At 45.1% G+C, this 19,049-nt stretch overlaps 1 protein-coding gene and 1 long non-coding RNA gene across 46 annotated transcripts in view; one reads left to right on the forward strand and one right to left on the reverse strand.

Annotated features, from left to right (window-relative positions):
• Positions 1 to 19,049, reverse strand: part of KCNMA1 (potassium calcium-activated channel subfamily M alpha 1) — a 731,637-nt gene that overhangs the window by 193,969 nt on the left and 518,619 nt on the right. For all 44 annotated transcript variants that reach the window (XM_019813336.3, XM_045040192.1, XM_019813339.3 and 41 more), the window contains 5 exons: positions 14,421 to 14,531; positions 11,745 to 11,850; positions 9,926 to 10,008; positions 6,339 to 6,408; positions 237 to 392 (listed from right to left, as the gene is read on the reverse strand). In XM_019813336.3, coding sequence (XP_019668895.2) covers positions 237 to 392; positions 6,339 to 6,408; positions 9,926 to 10,008; positions 11,745 to 11,850; positions 14,421 to 14,531 — 526 coding nt within the window. The remainder of the gene's footprint in view (positions 1 to 236; positions 393 to 6,338; positions 6,409 to 9,925; positions 10,009 to 11,744; positions 11,851 to 14,420; positions 14,532 to 19,049) is intronic.
• LOC109492515 lies at positions 272 to 17,766 on the forward strand. 2 transcript variants are annotated; one of them, XR_002146413.2, is made up of 2 exons: positions 272 to 411; positions 17,446 to 17,766. It is a non-coding gene; the product is annotated as an uncharacterized LOC109492515 (long non-coding RNA). The 2 variants fall into 2 exon arrangements; XR_002736842.2 differs by lacking the exon at positions 272 to 411 and adding an exon at positions 15,604 to 15,897.

Below are 19,049 nucleotides of genomic sequence, written 5' to 3' on the forward strand. Positions count from 1 at the left end.
AAAAAGAGAGGATTGTGCTTTGAACAATCATTTAATGGCCGTGGATGTGCCAAATAAAAATAAAAACATAATTTTGAAAGAAGTTGGCCTTGTGCCCAAATCTGTAACAAGGAATTTCTCTTTAACCAAAGTGGTTAAAGCCCGTCGATCTGTTTTGAGTTTAAGCTGTGCTCTCTACTCAACCCCACGACAAACTGAATCCGGGGCTAATGTGCTCTAATAGGACAAGACGTTACCTTTATGAATGACCTCATGGAGAAGAGGTTGGCGAGCATGGTGGAGAGGCCTTGAGCCAGGCAGCTCTGGGCTATGAACCCCAGCTTCAGCTCTGCGAGGCAGATTGCATCATCCCCCTCTTTCCAGTTCCAGCTTGGGATGTTTAGCAGATGCGCCTGTGGAAGCAAAAGCAAGGTATGAGACCTTTCATTCCTAAATGTTCAATTGTTGAAAAGCTCCTCTGGGAAATGCAGCATTGCCCAGCTGCTTAGAAGGCATTCAGACTCATCCTTTCTTTCCCTCTCCTGAGTCTGGTGTTTGGTGTTTTATTTGACTCTCCCATTCAGCAGACTTCAGTCTTCAGTCTTCCCTTTGGATCATTGCTTCTGCACCTCCCAAACCTAGGTCCCCCGCCTCTGGTTTGTCATGTAGCCAAACAAAGTCCAGAGGGAATTTCCTCTTGTGACAGACACATCAGCCTATGCTACTAGGATGTCTGGTTAAATTGTTCATAAATTGGCTCCTCAAACAGACTCAGACTATCAGATGTCTGGGTGTTTTAGATTCCTTTTTTATCTGCAATCCCAATACTCCAGATCAATGGCTCCCAAGGCTGAGTGGGCATCAGAATCACCTGGAGGGTTGATACACATATTGCTGGCCCCTATCCTAGAGTTTCTGAGCCAGTAGGGTACAGGGTGAGGCTGGAGAATTGGCATTTCTAATAAGTTCGAGGTGCCTCTGAGCTGCTGATCCGGGGACCACACTTTGAGAAGCACTGACCTAAATTATCAGGCAACTCACAGTGTAGACATGGTACAATCTCTTGCAGACAGACTGATCCTATTCAACAGTTAGGTCACACCCTGAGATAAGGACCCAGATGTATGCTCATCCAACTAGTTTTAAGTGGCATGAAGTAGAGAGCCAGAGATGATATGTTGGATGAAAGAATCAAGATTCAAAAAGTTCTCCAGGGTTAGAAAAATGGGCAGAAAACCAACCAGAAAAGATTTTAAAGGCCTTAATGTCAAGTACAGCATTTAGGGTAAAAAAAAAAAAAATCGACTGTATAAATTCAAAATGAGAAGACCTAACTTGGCAGCAGAGCTGAGGGGAAAGAAGAAAAAAACTTAAGTGTGTGGGCAACTCAAACCCGAAAAAGAGGCCAACCGTGTGACAGATTACAGAGAAGGCCAATGCTTGCTTGTTAGAAATGGTCTCCAGATCAAGGGAAATGAATGTTTCCTTCTGTTGTGAACTGGTCAGGCTACTCCAGAATACTTGATCCAGTTGTAACAGTCAGATTTAAAGAGGGAAACTGATAAACTGAATAACTTCCAGAGAAAAATGACAAGCACAAGGAGAGGTGGGGGTTCTGGAAAACATTTTTGGAGAAACAGTTAAGACAGCCATCCGTGTTTGGCTGGAAGAAGGGCCACGCCTTCAGGGAGACAAGATGGTTGCCTCCAAATACCACAGGTGCTGCCATGCCGAAGAGAGATTAGGCTTGTCTTGCTTCATTCCAGGGGCCAGAATTAGGACTGACTGATGTATATTATAAGAAAGAAGATTTTTGACTTGTTTTATAAAGGAACTTTCTATGGATCTAATGTGTCTAACAAATGGAGAAAGCTACCTCCAAAAATGCACGGTCTTTGTCCCAAAAACTCAGTAAGTGTTTTTCCAAGTCACAATGGAAAGACCTCTTGTTTTGCATGGGAGGCTGAAGCAGAGAGCCCTGCTAGGTTCCTGCTGATGCCAAGACTTCGTGGCCCAGAAATTACTATTTCTCTCCATGGAGCAGCAAACACAAGGAACCCCCTGGAGGTTTCCCTTCACTGTCAGGACAACACACTACAGTTGTACCTACTAGAAGAGATGAAAGATGCCATTGTGGACACAAACAGCAAGTCCAATGGCTCTTTGCTCTGCTTGTAGAAATACCACTCTTGTGAAATTCCTTCCTGCAAAGTCCTGTGACAGTCTCACAGTCCTAATCCAGCAGTGACTCCTGGGAGAGAAGACTATCCTCCCTAATGAGAGCATGGTTAAAAATGTCTGGTGTGTGGGCCATCGCGGATGGGAATTTCTGTCAAGCTGAGTGTCAGAGACATTCTCCCATAGGCTTGATTCCAGCGAGTAGCCTTGCCCTTTACCCTGTTTTCCTCCCTACTCTTCACTGGCTTATGAAGGCCATAGAGAATACTGACACCACAGAGAACACCTCAGTCTCAGTGGAGAAATCCTCATTTGCATTCACATCATCTGAGGACAAATGAGATCTACGTAATGAACAAGTAAATCATCAAGTGTGAAAGGAGATTCGAAGGACACATACCCTTCATGGCACCTTCAAAACAAACAAACAAAGAAAACCTTTTCCACAGAGTCTCTCGTATCCCCATGTACCTGGTTTCTGCAGGTATGGAAGTTCAGGTTTTTGGGCCTTGGGTCCCCCATGTCCCCATCTGGTTTGAGTTCCTTAGATAGATTTTACACGTTATTACACAGGAAAGTCAAGTTTGTTTCATTTCTCAGGCTTCCATATGGCCTCCTTTTATTGGCCATCATAACTTCCCCAATTGTGGAACATGGAGCAGGGAGGGATATACCAAAGGCTGGGAGGGACATGTGTATGCATGAAATGAAGAGAGGAAATTTCCCCAGAGTTCCCCTGGCAACTCTGTCCTTCATATGAGGGACATTCAGATCTAGTGGAAAATGCCAGCATTATTGCACAGAAGTCTAGAGGCAAATCCTCTGTGACCTGGAGAATGAGGCCTGATAGAGCTGGCCTAGCAGGACCAGGGTCTCCCTCTGATCAGCCACTGAACCATTCCTCATCTCAAGAAGAAGGAACGTGAAAATGTGAGGACATATAATAACGGGAAACCAGGAGAGATTAATTCCAGTCCTAGTTCCAGCTCTCCCTGCACACACAACTTTGGGGAAGCCACCATAAGGAACAAAGAAGGTCATTTCAGAGAAAACACTTTAACACTACTACCTAAGTGTGTAAGGGTTGTTAGTGAGGAAGCGCAAAGAACTTGCATCTCCTTTGGGCCACTGGGACTTGGCTTCCAGGTCCCAGGCAAAGACCTCTTTTTCTAGAGGCTGTTTGAAAAATAAAAAAAAATCCATTAACAGCTAAGTCAGAAGTGACACTTTTCTAAGATATCACAAACTGTTCTTTCCTTGAAAAGCATCAAGACATTTACACTCAAATCAAAAATGTCCTGTACTGTCTTTCTGTGTTCAGAGATGGCTAGGCCGAGTGTTTCTCTCCATGAATTCAGATCCACTTTAGGGAACATCAGTCTTTCATTAAGGCCTACTGTGAGGAACCACAGTTTGGTTCAGTGGGGTGTGGCTCTATTTAAAGAGAAGGTGGCAGTTGGCAGTTCTGATGTGAGCTCACTGCCTGCCAAGTGACCATGAGTTGTATCTACCAGAGCTTCTCTGTCTGAGACACAGTTTAGACTCCCCATCTGAGGTCACACTGGGATGCTAACACGCACAGATGGTCAAATGAGAACTAAACGCGATAATGGATGTCAAGCTTTTTTAAAACCATAAAATAGGACATGAGCGTCTGAGATTACTATGATGACAAACTCAGGACCAGTTTTACATGCAGAAAGAAAGTACGCAGCTTCCCTACATCCCTGGAATTCCGGCATCATTAGGGCGCAGGGAATTAAAATTCTTTATATTTTAAGTCCAGTATCCAATTACGGAATTAATTATCACTTGAAATACGTTCAATGTAACTTAAGTTTACATACACATACCAGGTTCTTTCAAGAAAGAGAGTTTTAATGGGTGGACATCTTTGGGCATTTAGGCATGGGTGAAGAGAAAGTACAGAGAGAGGAAGAAAAATACTATTATAAGGTAATGGGAAGAAAAACATATTAAAGGTTAGGGGGAAGCATCTCATGGAACAGCACAATTATAAAGCAGGGTGACAAATGTCCACTTGCAATTCCATGAGGAACGGCATGACAGTCACCGGTGGACATGCTGCTCTCTCTAGAAGAGAGAAATGAAATGAGAGAGAAAAATGCCCTGTGTCAAGGTCACTCTGTTCCTTGTACCCTTACTAATCCTACAGGGGCAAAGTCTCATATGTGATTTTGCCTTACTCTGAAACCCAAATAGATTGGGGTGGTTCTAAATAAAATGTGTGGGGTATTTATTTATTTATTTGTTTGTTTGTTTGTTTATTTGGAATGGGGAGAGGGGCGAAGTGGGGGGGAGAGAGAATCTGATGCGTGGAGCCTGATGCCAGGCTCAATCCCACGACCCTGAGCCAAAATCAAGAGTCAGACGCTTAATCGACTGAGACACCCAGGTGCCCCCAAAATGTGTTTTAAGCAAATAATCATGGATCAGTTGATGCCATTCATCCTTATTTCTGAATAATTACAATGAAGCAGTTTGTAAAAGTCATTCAGCTTGCTATGGTCACATGAGTACTGCCCAGGTACCATCTGGATCCTAGGTCCATTGAGCTACTTTGCTACTTTGAGCTTGACATGAATCGCATCGCCGAAATCCTCCTTAATTTCTTGAAGATGCTGAATCAGCACTCATTGGAAGGAGAGAAAAAAAGGAACCGACATCCCTTTCTGAACATATAACATTAATTTTCCTATTCAATCTAAATTCAGCCAAAAATCTAAACAACAGCTTAGAACACTCTCACACTAAATGAAATTTCATATCATAAATGAAAGAAGAGTTTATTGCCTTAGGAGCTGTCACCAGCCACAGCCTGGCTAATAAAATTTACCTCTACCTACAGGGGCTGCTGTCAATAAAAACTTCTCTGGCCTAATCCTTGTGAGTTACCAATATCTTACTTTATCTCTTCAATGTCCTTGGGTTTTCCCAAGACAAACAGGACAATGTGACCTTGGGTGCTCATCACCAAGCCCCACTGGCTGGAACGCAACACGTTCTACAGTGGAACCACCTGCCGAGGGTTGGGCAGTGGGCAGCAGACCCAAGTGGTAGGCCGGTCACCGACAGCAGGCTCCACTCAGCAATGGCCTCTGATGAGCCTCCACACAGCAAAATGGGACAGCACTTGCCAGCAATTAAGAAATAATGGCATGGCACTGGTGCATTTGGCAGAATAGGGTCTTCTCTGGGTCACCTGACTGCCTATTTCGTAGGGAATATGGCCTATAAGATGGGACACGCACTCACTCATAACCCAGCAGGGAGTTATTCTGTTCAGACAGGACACCTGGTTCCAGGTACTGAGCCTCCAGTTTCTGAGCCTCATTACGGGCATAACCGGTTCCATATCGAACAGAGAAAGGTGCCACCTTCCCTCCCCCAAAGCTGTTTTCCTGGGAATTTAATGACAGGCTGGGTGAAGGATCAGTGCCTTCGAATGAGAGACTGGGAAGAAATCACAAGGGAAACAACATAGACTCCGTTTGTTTTCTTTCCAGTCCCCCTGTAAACTAAAACACTAGGAAAATTCCTTTATGTTTCATCTCTGGAGAGCAGCTATGTTCCCGAATTCAACAATGCCAGTTCTCATCTTGAGGGTGAGAATGCCAGATTCCAGTCTCCACCCAGCATGTGATCTGTTCTTCCAGGTCACATGGTGCCAGGTAGAAAAGTCCTATCACTTGCCCGGGACACTCTCTACACCTTGACTGCGAAGCCCCTGAGGGTACAACATAGGACTCCCCATGGGGGGTTAGGGAGGTCAAGGTAGCGTGTTGACCACCTGGTAGGTAGTCAGTAAATACCGAATGAAGAAATGCGTGCAGCACATGAAAGTGGGAGTTGCTGAAATGGGATCTAAGATCGCATCAATGTTCTGAACCTGGGGCCTAATAGATGCTTCCTATTGGAAACATGAAGGAACACATGCTTCCTTTCAGTGACCAACTGTAAACAAGGTGTTTGCACTGCAAAAAAGTCCCAGGGAGGTTTTTACCCACCACTCCCTTTTCCAGGGCTTTGGGTTGTAGCAGCATGTGTGTGCATATGTGTGCACGTGTGTGCATACGTGTGTGTGCGCGTGTGTGTGCGCGCGTGTGTAGCTGGACACACATGTGCATATTTGAGCCTGGGCTAGGCTCTCGCTGACCTACCTTGTTGTGATACTGCAGCATCTGAGTGATGATTCTTATCTTCGGATGGTAGTTCTTTATGGAGATTACTCTGAAAAAGAAAGAACCAGAGTTGAGGCAGGATCTGCCTAACCCTTGGAGTCTGATGGGAACATTGATTTGATTACACCCAAATGGAGTGAATGTGGGGCCAGCAGCCAGGCCCATCCAGAGAGCTTGAGGCACAGGGCCAAGTTAAACTGTGTGTCCATTGCTGTACCCCATGGTGGTGTGAAAAAGAAATCACAAAACGGCCATAGACTGTGTCCTGGGCATAGAAGAAGAAAGCGGTCCTGTGGTGCCTTGGTGTTGGCATGTGAGTATGTGTGCACTGGGGTGGGGGCTCTGGAGCAGGGGTCGTGGGCTAGGCGTCTAAATAAAGGAAGCTCAACTCATGGAGCCAACTCATGGGGCTGACGGCTTACAATCTCACATACCCTAGGGACGAGCCTAGAAACCGTTTGCTCTGAGTCCAATTCTCTAAGTTAACTCGAGACAACGATGACAAATCAAACAAGCAGTTTGACAAATGATGCTAATTGTCACACACACATGGCCACTCACAAAAATGATTTCTGAGCCGGGCTCTTAAGACAGGATCAATGACTCAGCTTTCGATAGATACTGGTGTCTAAATGACAACTTTAATGCTGGTTGGCGATAAGTACCGAGGCCTGGCAGGGGTCACAGTCTGATAGAAAATCGCCCGGCTCCAACCGCCTTCAGTCCATGCTCTCTATGGACCACTGCCCGTCCCCTCCCCCAACCCTCGCTTCTGCTCCCTGACACAGTCACTGGGCTACAGGTGGAAGAAGAGAAACACCTGGATTCCAGTCCCAGTCTTGTACGAAGGAACTAGGTGACCTTCAGGAAATCCCTGGGCTCTTTGTGACTGTTTCCTCATCTGGACATTGGGGGCAACAGTACCTGCTTTATTTATTTCACAGGTTCTGGTATGAGCAGCAAATGAAAGACCAGATGTGGAAATGCTTTGAAATCATTAAAAGCTCTCTCCACGTGTAAGTTATGGTTTTTGTCATTACCGACTCTGTCAGAGGTGACATTATACATTTCCTTCGTGACAAGGAAGGAATGGAATTCCACAGAAAGGCCCACCTCCCAAGCCTACTCAGAAATGCAAGTGCGTTTATTGTGACCACCCTCACAAACTTCACACCAAGAAACTGCTCTGTGCTCCATGCCTTTTTTGTGCAAAAATGGAGAGAAGGCAGCCAGGGAGCCATTGCGGCTGAAAAGCTACAACTTGTGAATTTAGGAAATGGATCACTCGTAAGCTTCTGCCTGCACAAATTCATCCTGGGCTTTTGCACTTGAAGGAATTCATTTTATTTTTGAAGAAGTGTTGTGTTGGCTCATGCTTAATAACTCAAGGACTTTGAGCCTCAGTCAGCCCTCAGAATTCTGCTCATAGCATCAGCCAGTTTTTCTGCATTAGCTCATTTCAAATGGATCTTTGACATTTTAATTTCAAAAGGGGCAGACTGGTCTCATTAAACTAAGGAGAAAGGAGGATTATACAAATAAGGGAAAGACAGAGCCCATTTTTAACCCTGAGTTTCCTGTTCCCTTTTGCTGCCTGCGCCTTAGTTCTGATTCTGGTTAATGAATGGCATCATTAAACTTATGATGGCAACTTTGTTCGGGAAGTTTTATGTCTTGGCATCGTGCCAATCACCCTGATAACTTACATGTCTTCATATTAGCCCTACCGCACTTAAGTAAAATACTGCGATTAAGAGAATTGCCCGTTTCAAAGCTATTATTCATTTCAATTATTCACTTTTGGGGGAAAAAAAAAAGCCCTAGCCCTAAACTTCTCTGGGGGGATCAAAACATTAAGCTTTATCTTCTTTTGTTTTTTATGTTTGCAAATCTGAAGATAATGAAGCCTAGTTCCTTAAAAGGGACATTTTTATCATTTCAAATGACACAAAAACGCAGGGAAGGATGGAAATCCTAGTTCAAGGAAAGGCTCACTGAAGCACTCTCTGCTGAGCTGTTGTAGTCACTTTCCAGCTGTGACTAGTGGGCGGACCGAGGTGTGGACACATGTCCCCATTCCATCATCTCCCCGTAGGCTGGCAAGTCCCACGCTTACAAGGGTTCATGCATCAACTTCCTTAAAACAACTGCACTGAGCATATTGCCAAAGAGAAGCGGGAGGAAAGAGAACACTGTGCCAGCTGTCGCTTGCCAGCACAAGGTCCAGATGCTGAGGGAAAGACACGCTCGTCCCAAATGCACTGGAGGAGCTCCCCCAACTCAGCGATGGGAGAGCTCATGTCACTTGGGGGCCACTGATGAGAAACGAAGGAAGGGCAATGGGAGCCTGGTGAGGAAGCAGCTCCCTAAGCCCTCACCCCAGGTAAATTCCCAGGACATGGTGGCAAACCAGGATGTGGGGAGAGGGCGGTCTGTCTGGACCAAAGGACGGCTGCTCACAATTAGGCAAGCGTTCTTGGGAATGTAGTGGGAGTGAGATGTCTTCTCTTTGGTCTCTTCTCCGGAAGTGTCTCTTTATGATTCCCTCCCAGTTCTCTTTACTCTGCAATGTACACGGGAGGGGAGAAGAATCCTAAGGGGCTTTAACTCTCTGGAGCCAAATATCTTAACTCGTCCATCATTTTGTTGTCACAGAACAGTGTTCTTCTGAAATGCAAAAAGAATAAGGAGTGGGGAGTCGGCAGGGAAGGGCCTTCTATGGGCCTCGTCCATTCACAGGGAGGGCACTGAGCCATGTTTTCCAGAGTGTGCCCACACCCACCCAAAGGTGTTCTCTAAGAAAGGGGGCATTGGAGTTAAATAGGTTTGATACGTTCTCTGTAGAACATTCTCTTAGAAATTCATATTAGTGTTAAAAGCACTGAGAAGGCTCTCAGTAAAGACACGATTTCATTTTGGAAAACTGGTTGAAACAAAAGCTCATCAGTCGACAAACTCCTCTTCGTGGGGCTATTAATCAACATGCTACAGACAAGCTCGAAAAGCTCTAACGTGGAGCTTCTCAAGCTTGGCACTAGACATTTTGGGCCAGATACTTCTCTGCTGTGGGTAACTGTCTTGTGCACTGTAGGATGTTGAACAGCATCCCTGGCCTCTACCCGCCCCCTTGATGTGAGCAGCATCCCCTAGTTATGACAACCAAGAACATCTCCAGATACTTCTAAATTTCCTCTGAGGGACAAAATCACCCACAGTTAAGACATCCCAGGTCCACTCTCCCTTAGGGAACATGGTACCCTACTTCAGGCCTGTACCCATCTAAATCTATCTTTCCTTTCCCAGTCCTGTCCAAAATATCTCAATCCCAAAACCAGTTGTGAGCCCCAGGGCTCCCATTCGCCAAGGATAAGCTTGTCTTGTGTCATCGCCCTCCACAGCCACCAGTGGCTCAGCTCCCCCCACACCTATGCTTGTGGCAAGGTGTAGGGTGTCTTATGGGGGAAAGAAGGTCCCACAGAGATGGTGCTCTGCAGAGAACCCCAAAGTGCAGCCAATGGGCTGCAGAGTGCCAAGCCCAGAGCCTTCCCTGGCCTCCCCGGCGTTACCTCATGATGTTGGAGGCGTCTTCAGCATCAGGGTCAGCGCAGTACTTATTGGCAAGGATTAGGCACGCATCTGCTGACTCTATCTAAGACACCAAAAGGAAGATCACAGAACACAAACATATAAATAGCCATGCTTGGTTTGCAATCTTTCTCTGTTGACAGCTTTTGGGGAACCTGGTAGTTTCCAAGGAAAGAAAAAAAATAATCCTGGGAGATTATCTTTTTTTTTTTTGTCAAAAGTATAGGCTGCAAAATTCTTATTATGGTATAAACATTTCATCTTGTTGCCATTAGAGGGTACGACATGTACCTTGGTAATTATACTTTTCATTTTGCACAGTCACTTAGGTATAATCTTTCCAGATTTCTTCACATAACAATTAATTAAGGCTTTCAGTCCCCCTCCCTGCCTCCTTTCCCAACCAACGGATCTACACCATCATCCTAATTTTTCTAGTCGGGAAATGGCATTAGGCAGACTAAACCCCTCCTCTCAGGTTACCAAGTTAACCGAGTAGTCGGGGATTCAGAAATTGAGACTCCAAAGTCCTTCATCTGATCTTGTTCACATCTTAACTGTGGCATAGAAGGCAATAAGAGCCCTAAATCAGATAACAGCTCGGTATCGTTTAGTACTGAATTAGCATTCAGATACTCAAAAGACAACACATCCATGTGTACGAAATGATGTGTTCCAGATGACCTCAAAACCTACCGACTTATCTAAACATGAGCCAAAAAAAGATTGATTCCTTTGAGGGAATGATGAGTTATGCTAATAATTGCTTGCATCTAAATTAGGTCCTTGAACAGTAACTATTTTCTCCAAGTTCTCATTAGATTTCACATTAAGTCATAACTTGGATCCTGTCTGGATAATATTAAGATTAACTGGACTCTATAAGCATAAGAATTCTCGTGCTGGCTCAGGTCTGCAATCCGTCCTCCCTGGTTTGTTGTACTTAACAGACCATCCCTGCATTTGGTGGGGGGCCACGGTTTCCTCCATGGTATGTCACAAATTGTCTCTAGTTTTCTTTAATAACCCAAAGAATTTACCCAAATCCTTCTGGCTTATTCATGTTTGCCAATTACATGATTTACTAAATTATGTTGGGACCACAGTGAGCATTTAGATGTCAGTGGACTCACAATATTAATCTATACCCACTGCCATGCAAATATCGAATGTGCTCACAAAACCGATACAAAATGAGCAAAGTACCAGATGTCACTTTGCTATAGCCCTTTCCTTTATAAACCTCAGGTCTGCTTTATAAGAAGATTCTAACTTAGCAGATTTGGGAATGAAAGATTAGCCTATCACTAAGTGATATCAGATATCTGCATGTTTAGTGTTTCACTTTTAGTCTTTAGTGGGGGCCAAAAAAAAAAGGAAGCTCAAAATGTTTTATGGCCTGGTCACATTTTATTTATACTTTACCCTTCATGTTCCTCTCCAATGTAAATAATAGATTTCAGAGCTACTTTGAGTCTAATTTCAGTATTTAACATGGGAATTACTTTATTATCATGTTGTATATGAGTCTACTGAGTCCATACAACTAGTCTTCTTCCTTGAGGAGTGTGGATATTGAGGGAACTAATTTTATGACTGTTTCAAGTGAAAGAAGGCAGGTGCCAGAGAACAAAGCCCTGGGGCCAGTGGAAGGGTGATGTCAAGGCTGGTGGCATACTGACTTATGGCATTAGGGGAATGGGGGTGACTCTTGGCCATCCTGGGAGGCATATGCCCTCACCACAGAGTCAGTCCCCCTCTCAGATGGAGTAAAAGCAGAAGTCACCTCTTCCTTCTTACCTTGACTCTTGCAAGATCATGTGGATTGAGGACTGAACCCTGATAAAATTCCACCTGAGTAAAATGTCGTTTGAACAGAGCTTCTAGCTCCAGGTTAGGGGAAATGCTGGCAGGGAGAGAAGAAACAGCCATTAATACAACAGACTTAGGTATTTCTGCCTCCATGGCCTCCTTTCTCTCTGACTTCCAAAAAGAAAGCCCTAGGAAAAGGCTTTCACTTTCAAAGCAGCCCCGTTTCTTGCAGAAATGAAAGGGTCACACTCAAGAGGAGTAAAACCCCAGCCCACTGAAAACCCAAACCAGTACCAAGGTAAAATGAAGCAGTTCACAATCTTCACAGAGTCTGAGGCCTATGGGGCAAAATGTCTTTCATTTTGTTATGAATGGAATCGCTATTCTACGAATAGAGAGACCGAGCTGTGACCTCAGAGATTAGTCAAAGGTGCCCCTGGCAGAGCCTACGGCTCTTCCCTCCCTCAAAGCCTCTTCCTTGCTTCTCAGCCCTATGGACTTCTCATCTCCTGGGGCCTGGATCAAAACATGTCACCTCTGAGCAGCCACAGACAGAGTGAATTTACTCTTGGTACTGTTCTTGGTTCACACATGTGTACGCTATTCGTCATTCTTAGTGTGAGCCACACAGATACCTTTCCCATTGGAGGACAAGGACTAAAGCACTGATTGACCTATTCATTCATTTATTACTTCTGCAAAGATGAAAAATATCTGTTCTCTATAAAGTACTATGCTAGATGTCAGAAGATATTTCGTTTGAACCTTCTAGGTACCAAGACCTGTGTTGGTCAATGCTTGCCTAACATTCATTAAGTACTTAGTAAGAATTGTTCATGTTTTTGAGCATTTACTATGTGGCAGATACCATTCTAAGCACTTGACAAGTATCAACTCATTTAAACCTCAAAACAACCCTAGAGGAAGGGATGTTATTAACCCAAAGTTTCAAGAGGTTAATTAACTGGGCCATCTACGACAAAGCTGACGCTGACAGATGCTGGGGACGTGGAGGTGAATCCCAGCAAGTGAGGCATTAGCAGCCAGCTTGTTGGTTCAGACTCAAGTAGTGGATGAGAAACAGGTGCCTGTGCAAATCCAACCAGTCTTCGAGATCCATTACTGGTCTGGCCCCTCTCAGAAAGTCTGCCTGGTCATGTAAGAAGTGGTGGTCTCTCCCTGATGCAAATGCCCCATGCGATTCTGCCATTTGACTAAACTGACCTCAGTCAGTGAATATAGCATGGATGTTGAGCTCTAGCTGTTGCACACATGCTCATCTTGAAATGCCCAATGAGGGCAGGACCTACACACTATACTTCTCTTGAACCTTCCATAGTGCTCAGCAGAGGATGGGCCCCTCAGCTGGTAATGAGAAGCTAAAGCGCTGAATTGATCTGTGAGTTCTGCTCCTGTGTTCATAGCCTGGTCGGTCTTTTCAGAACTTGGAGAATTCAGTGCTGAGAAGAAAAAAATGCTGGTGTGCTCAAACATGGCAGCCAGTTTGGTATTCTGTGAACAACTGTCAAAAGGAAGGAGACGCACAGAACAGAAGCTTATAGGAAAGTCAGCTTCTGTGGGATCTCAGAGCAGGATTGAGTTGTGGGCTGTCAACCCCCTATGGAGCTAGCACCACACATGAGCTTTGTCTCTTGGTAAATTGGGGCTAGTGCTGGCCCTATGATGGCCCATTTCCATCAGAAAAGAAAACAGTGCCACTCACATCAACATGCCCGAGTCCCAGAACCCTCTATCCCTGTGGCTGACTACCTTTTACCTAAATGGGGGTCAGATGAAGCTTAAAACCCCAACAACATTGAGCAGAAGGAGATCTCTTCCTTTCTTCCACTGCACAACAAACATGATAAGACCCACCTTCTATGTTGCTTATCTAGCCAAATATATTTTATCTTTCATAATACTAGCTAACATTTATTGAACGCTTGCTGTGTGCCTGATTCATTCTTGACATGGCTTACTTCTTTTCATTCTCTCTACAGCCCAAGAAAGGAGATCAAAACCATTGTGATCTCCTTATCTACTGAATGTAAAAACTGAGGCCCAGGGAGGTTAAGTAACTTACTCAGCGAGTAACTGATTGAGTCAAGATTCACATGGAGCACTCTGAGTTCACAGCATGTACTTTTACTCCCTGTGTTGATTAAAGAAGAGAACTTATGCACGGGGAGTAGCACAGTGTCCTACAGCGGAGGTTTCTAGAAATGGGAATTATTGTTGCAACTGTTTCCATTACATTATACCCTGCTTCCTCTTATGTCTGTGTCTTTCCTGGCCACTATGTCCCTCCCGCACTTGTAAAGAATCCACACGAGACAGCTAATCTTCCACACCAGACACTGTGGACACACCTGGATCAAATAGATTCAGACAGCTGATGGGACGGTAATGACGTATCTGACCCATAATGAACTTCACTGTTATTTGCCAGAGTTGCTCCACAGAGGCAGGTGGTGTTCTCACCACTGAACTAATGTTCCCTTTCCATTGGTTCCAGATTGTCCTCTCTAAGGAGGCCACATGGCTGATTCAACTCTGCACTACCCTCCAACACTGCCCCCATACCACCACTCCACAGATATTCAGTGAGCCCTCCTCAGGAAGCCTGGTTGAGTGGAGGGTCTTGAAACAGCAGGGGCCCCTTACTTGTGAAGAAAGACAATCTCCACGTTGACATCATCCCGGTCCTTGTGCAGGAAGTCCTTCAGGAAGTTGGAAACACTCTCCAGAGTGATGTGTCCACAGACCACAATGTGCCTGAACAGGAGAAGCCAGTTAGATGGGGCCAACCCAGCGAGGACCCAGCACCCACCCCAGGCAAGACAGAGGAAGCGCACAGCTGCGGGGAAGCATTCTTCTCCTCCCGAGGCCTCAATTAAAGCCCAGCTCCCATCCCCAGAGGGCTGTGAGGCAAAGCAGCGGTGCTGGCAGGTGTTCAGAGACTCCGAGACAGAAAAGGCATATGGCTTCTCACCTGATGCTGCACAAAATCCTATTAAAAGCCCAACCGTTTGGCCAAGTGGTTTTATGCCTTTAACAATAAGTGACATTATGCGTGCGCTTAAATGCTGCATTATCAAGTCCCTTGCAGATTCAGATCTTTCCCTTTCTGCCCACAAAGCGTCCTCCTGAGAGATTTACCGAATGGGTCTTGGTTTATGACATAGAGCTTATCAGGTAATGAGATAACAAATCTTGCTGAAACGATGATTTTGTGTGTAAGAAAGCGGACTTTTATCAGGGTGGCTAATGTGCGGCTTGACACGTTATGGGCTCTGCTGGCCATAAGCAGTAAAAAGGAAATTTTGCATTTTTCCGCCATAACTCCTCCGACAATGGGGGCATGTAACACTTTACAGTAAGTGAGCATTACTCAGGGCTAAATGGGGATGGGACGCCTATGGAATCGGAGATCAGCAGCAGGCTGTCCATCCCCAGATAGCTACCTCCTCAGGGTGCCTGGGATTTCCATGAGAGCCGAAGGAATTTACTTCAAGATGGGGAGAAGCTAGAAAGGGATGAGGCTGTACTGTTTGCCTTGATCCAGGGAGGGGTGGACTTCTGTTTCTGGAGATGGTGGCTCCCCCTGAGGAGATGAGCCTCTTTTCCAGAACTGCCGGGACAACAGTCCCCCCAATATCTTTGGGCTCCCAGACCAATCTGATGAATCTGAACCAACCTGGCTGTACCATGGCCACTTACATTTGCTATCCAATGCTCAATCAGGAATAAGCATTTCAGTGCACGAGTTAGCCCCATGACCCAAAGCAGGGGCCTCACTGTGGAGATGAAACCTGCTGGCTTCTAATAAGAAGACTGTAGCAAGGGGCTCAGCCCAGGTCCCTGTGCCTCTCAGGCTGCTAGCGACAGAGGCTGAATCCCTGGCTGGGCTCTGAGGCATGGGTAGGTGGTGAACATCGAAGCATGGTAATTTCGTGGGAAAAAATTTAGAATGGCTAGGTCCCTTGCACCTCATAATTGCTCTGTGCACATTCCAATAAGGCAGAAAGCTCATTGGCTGGAGGCAGCGCATAATGGGAGGAAGTGATGATCACTTATGCAATGTTCCATTAGATGCCATTACAAGAGCCTGCCCTTTCGTTGTAATTTGGTGCTTGACTAAGTATGTGAGAATAAGGCAGTAAACTCATTGGTGAAAGGATAATGATGCAGAACAAAGAGTAAATCAATAATATGTACAATGCAGTTAATAATATCACCATTATGGACTGTTATTGTTACGGTGCTGCACTTAGTGGCCGGGCAAGCGGAGGCCATCGCAGGGAGGAAAGATTGTCAGTGGCTGCCTCAGAAGAGACATCCCAGCATGATCACTTTATTCTCTAGCAAGTGCCAGCCAGGTACAGGGAGGTCCCTTGGCCACGCATTCCAAATGCCCCAAACCCACATGACTAACTCCCTCCTGAAACACACAGCGTGTGAGACTATAGGACGTAAACAGAACACTCGGGTTATATACGTTTTTATCATGTCATTATCTTAAAATATTTCTTGTGACACGTGCATTTATATGGACGAAACAGGCTGCAAATGAATTTGCATGTTTTGCATAAGATCTCTGATTTTGAATTTGCCAAGTATGTTCAGAAAGTGAGAGAGAAATAGGACCTCCCTCCTGATCTGACATGTGGGGCTGCATGGGGCAATTCTAATGCTTTCTGCCTACAGACGTCTACGATTGAGAATAAGCCCAGCATGAATCCAATGTACGGGCGCCTCCACAGGACAGTTCTGGGTTGGGCCCTTCCTCTCACCTGGATGCGAAAATAAGCCAGATGGGATTCCCTGCTCTGCCCCCAAAGACGTGTGTGATCCTGGGCAAGCTCCTTATCCCCGTTCAATAGATGAGGGAGCTGAGAGGCTAATACCATCCAGCTAGCTTCCCGCCTCAGGCATTGCAAAGCTCAAAGTTCTATACCAGTAGAAGCCTGGTGATTATTCAAAGCTGGACTCAAATCAATGATAGGTCTGGGTAAATGCCTGAACATCCATCCTTCCCATCCTGTACGCAAAGGCCTGAATGAACATCGGCCAGCATTGCCTCTCCCTCTTCTGAAATCATTCATCTCTAGGACAGATGTGCAAGAAGTGGAAGGGAAGGAGATGAGTTCACCCTCTCACCCTTGAATCAAAGGCCCTGCCAGCTGATTTATTCAGCCTTAGAAAGAGTCAGGGTTCTCTCAGTTGAAAATGTGCTGGGTACATATAAAATATATTCCAATGCAATCAATATTATCCCTTAAGCCTTTAATTAGCTTTCACTTCTCTTAAGAAGTAGACAAATGCAGGCAGGAGAGGGGAGAAAAAAAGGATTGACTTTTCTCATTTGATGCTAGCTGTCCAATACCATTCTAGACAATTGAGAATATATATCTTTTAGCTACAGCATGATTTCTGGGGTGGAGAGCAGCCTTTATCAAAAAGGAAGAAAAAAAAATCTTCCTTCAACATAATTGGTATTTTTGCTCAGAAAAAGCGAGATTGATTGAAAGCAGATTGCCTTTTTGCCCAAGGAGAGTTATTAGGTACATTATCATGGCAACCTTGGAGGACCCATATTGTTCCAATCTGTCCTATATCTGATTTGAAGATTTATGACTTCCTCCTTTTGTGCCAATAATCATTTCCCTCCATTTTGTTTTCCATACAGTGGAAGTTATCAAGAAGCCCACATATTGAACATGTTTGAATGCAGTTAGAGTTGATGGATGGGGAGAAGTCGCCTCTCTAACTCAGCATCTGCATTAGAAGATCTGCTCTCACCAGCCTACGTCTGAGGAAGCACCAGGGGCCTGCAGGAGTACAAGGGATGGATGGCAAAAAGGGAAATTTATTTTCCAGAAACATTTGCAAGACTTTCGAAAATTCCAGGGACAGTAGTTTGGGGAAGGATGTTATTTCAGGGAGAAGAGAAGCAGAATTTCTTATGTCCTCCGTGATTGAAAATATAATTGAAAATATTCAAGACTGAGAGCAGGGCGTGTCCTCCTTGTACATAGAGTGATGGTTGGTCATGGTGCATGATTTGAAGAATGCCAAAGAGATCCTCATCCAAAACTGTCTCTGCCAGATTCCATGACACCTACAAATCTACCATGTGAGATTCGTACTTTGATAGCCCCGTGTTAGCTCAGCTCAGACACTAAATAACTGAATAGTCTTGGGCAAGATACCAATTCTGCATTTTACAACTATAAAGTCAGAGTCTCTGAGGGGCTGGTGCTAGTTCCTGATTCATGAGGTTATCTTGAGGATTTATTTAAATAGATAATACATGCGAAGAGCCTAGTAAAGGGCCTGGGCCATTGTAAGCATTATTAAATGGTGGGATTCATGTGCTATCTATAAATCAGTAGGTAACAGATGTAAAGTGCTCTACGGCCCCTGGAATCTCACCTAATCCTAAACAACCCTATGTTCCTACGACCTATATCATTGCAGACAACCTCTCTTAACCTCAATTTCCTTAAGCCGCATGCCTGACGTCCCACAGCAAGAAAGTGACTTGCCCAGGATGTGACCCAGGTCCCCGACTCTAATGCTTGTTCAGATGAAGGTGACAGAGGGCAGAGAGCAGAGGATGGAGTATTCCGGGTTCTGCTCTTTATGGCAGGCAGAGCTGGGCCAGCAGGATGCCCTCCTCATCACACAGTGGAGGGGATGATGGAGGGGTCCTCACTGGACCAGGAGAGAGACTTAGCCGGGGACCGGGATGGACGAAGATCATTCTCACTTAAGACGTCACAGTGTTGGGGCACCTGAGTGGCTCAGTCAGTGAAGCGTCCAGCTTCAGTTCAGGTCATGATCTCATGGTTCATGGGTTCAAGCACCACATCAGGCTCTGTGCTGTCGCTCAGAGCCTGGAGCCTGGAGTCTGCTTTTGATTCTGTATCTCCCTCTCTCTACCCCTACCCTACTCGAGCTCTCTCTCTCTCTCTCTCTCTCTCTCTCTCTCTCTCTCTCAAAAATAAATAAACATTAAAAAATTTTTTTTCTTTTTAAAAACATCACAGTATTGCAGCATCACTAGATACTGTGAGTGAAGGCAGAAACTCTAAATCAAGTTTTTAAACTTAAGCCACACAATTTGGCCAGTCAAGGGATGGCAAAGTGATGCAAATATCCATTTTAAACATGGTATGCTATGTCCGGCCCAGGACTGCCTCTCCAGTCCAAGGATCCTGAAGATACGGAAAACCTAAATGATCCATGTACAGTGGAGAATATTTAGGAAAGTTACACTATGAAGGTAAC

Source organism: Felis catus, chromosome D2 (assembly GCF_018350175.1).
Source record: "Felis catus isolate Fca126 chromosome D2, F.catus_Fca126_mat1.0, whole genome shotgun sequence".
In the NCBI taxonomy this organism is placed as follows: Eukaryota; Metazoa; Chordata; class Mammalia; order Carnivora; family Felidae; genus Felis; species Felis catus.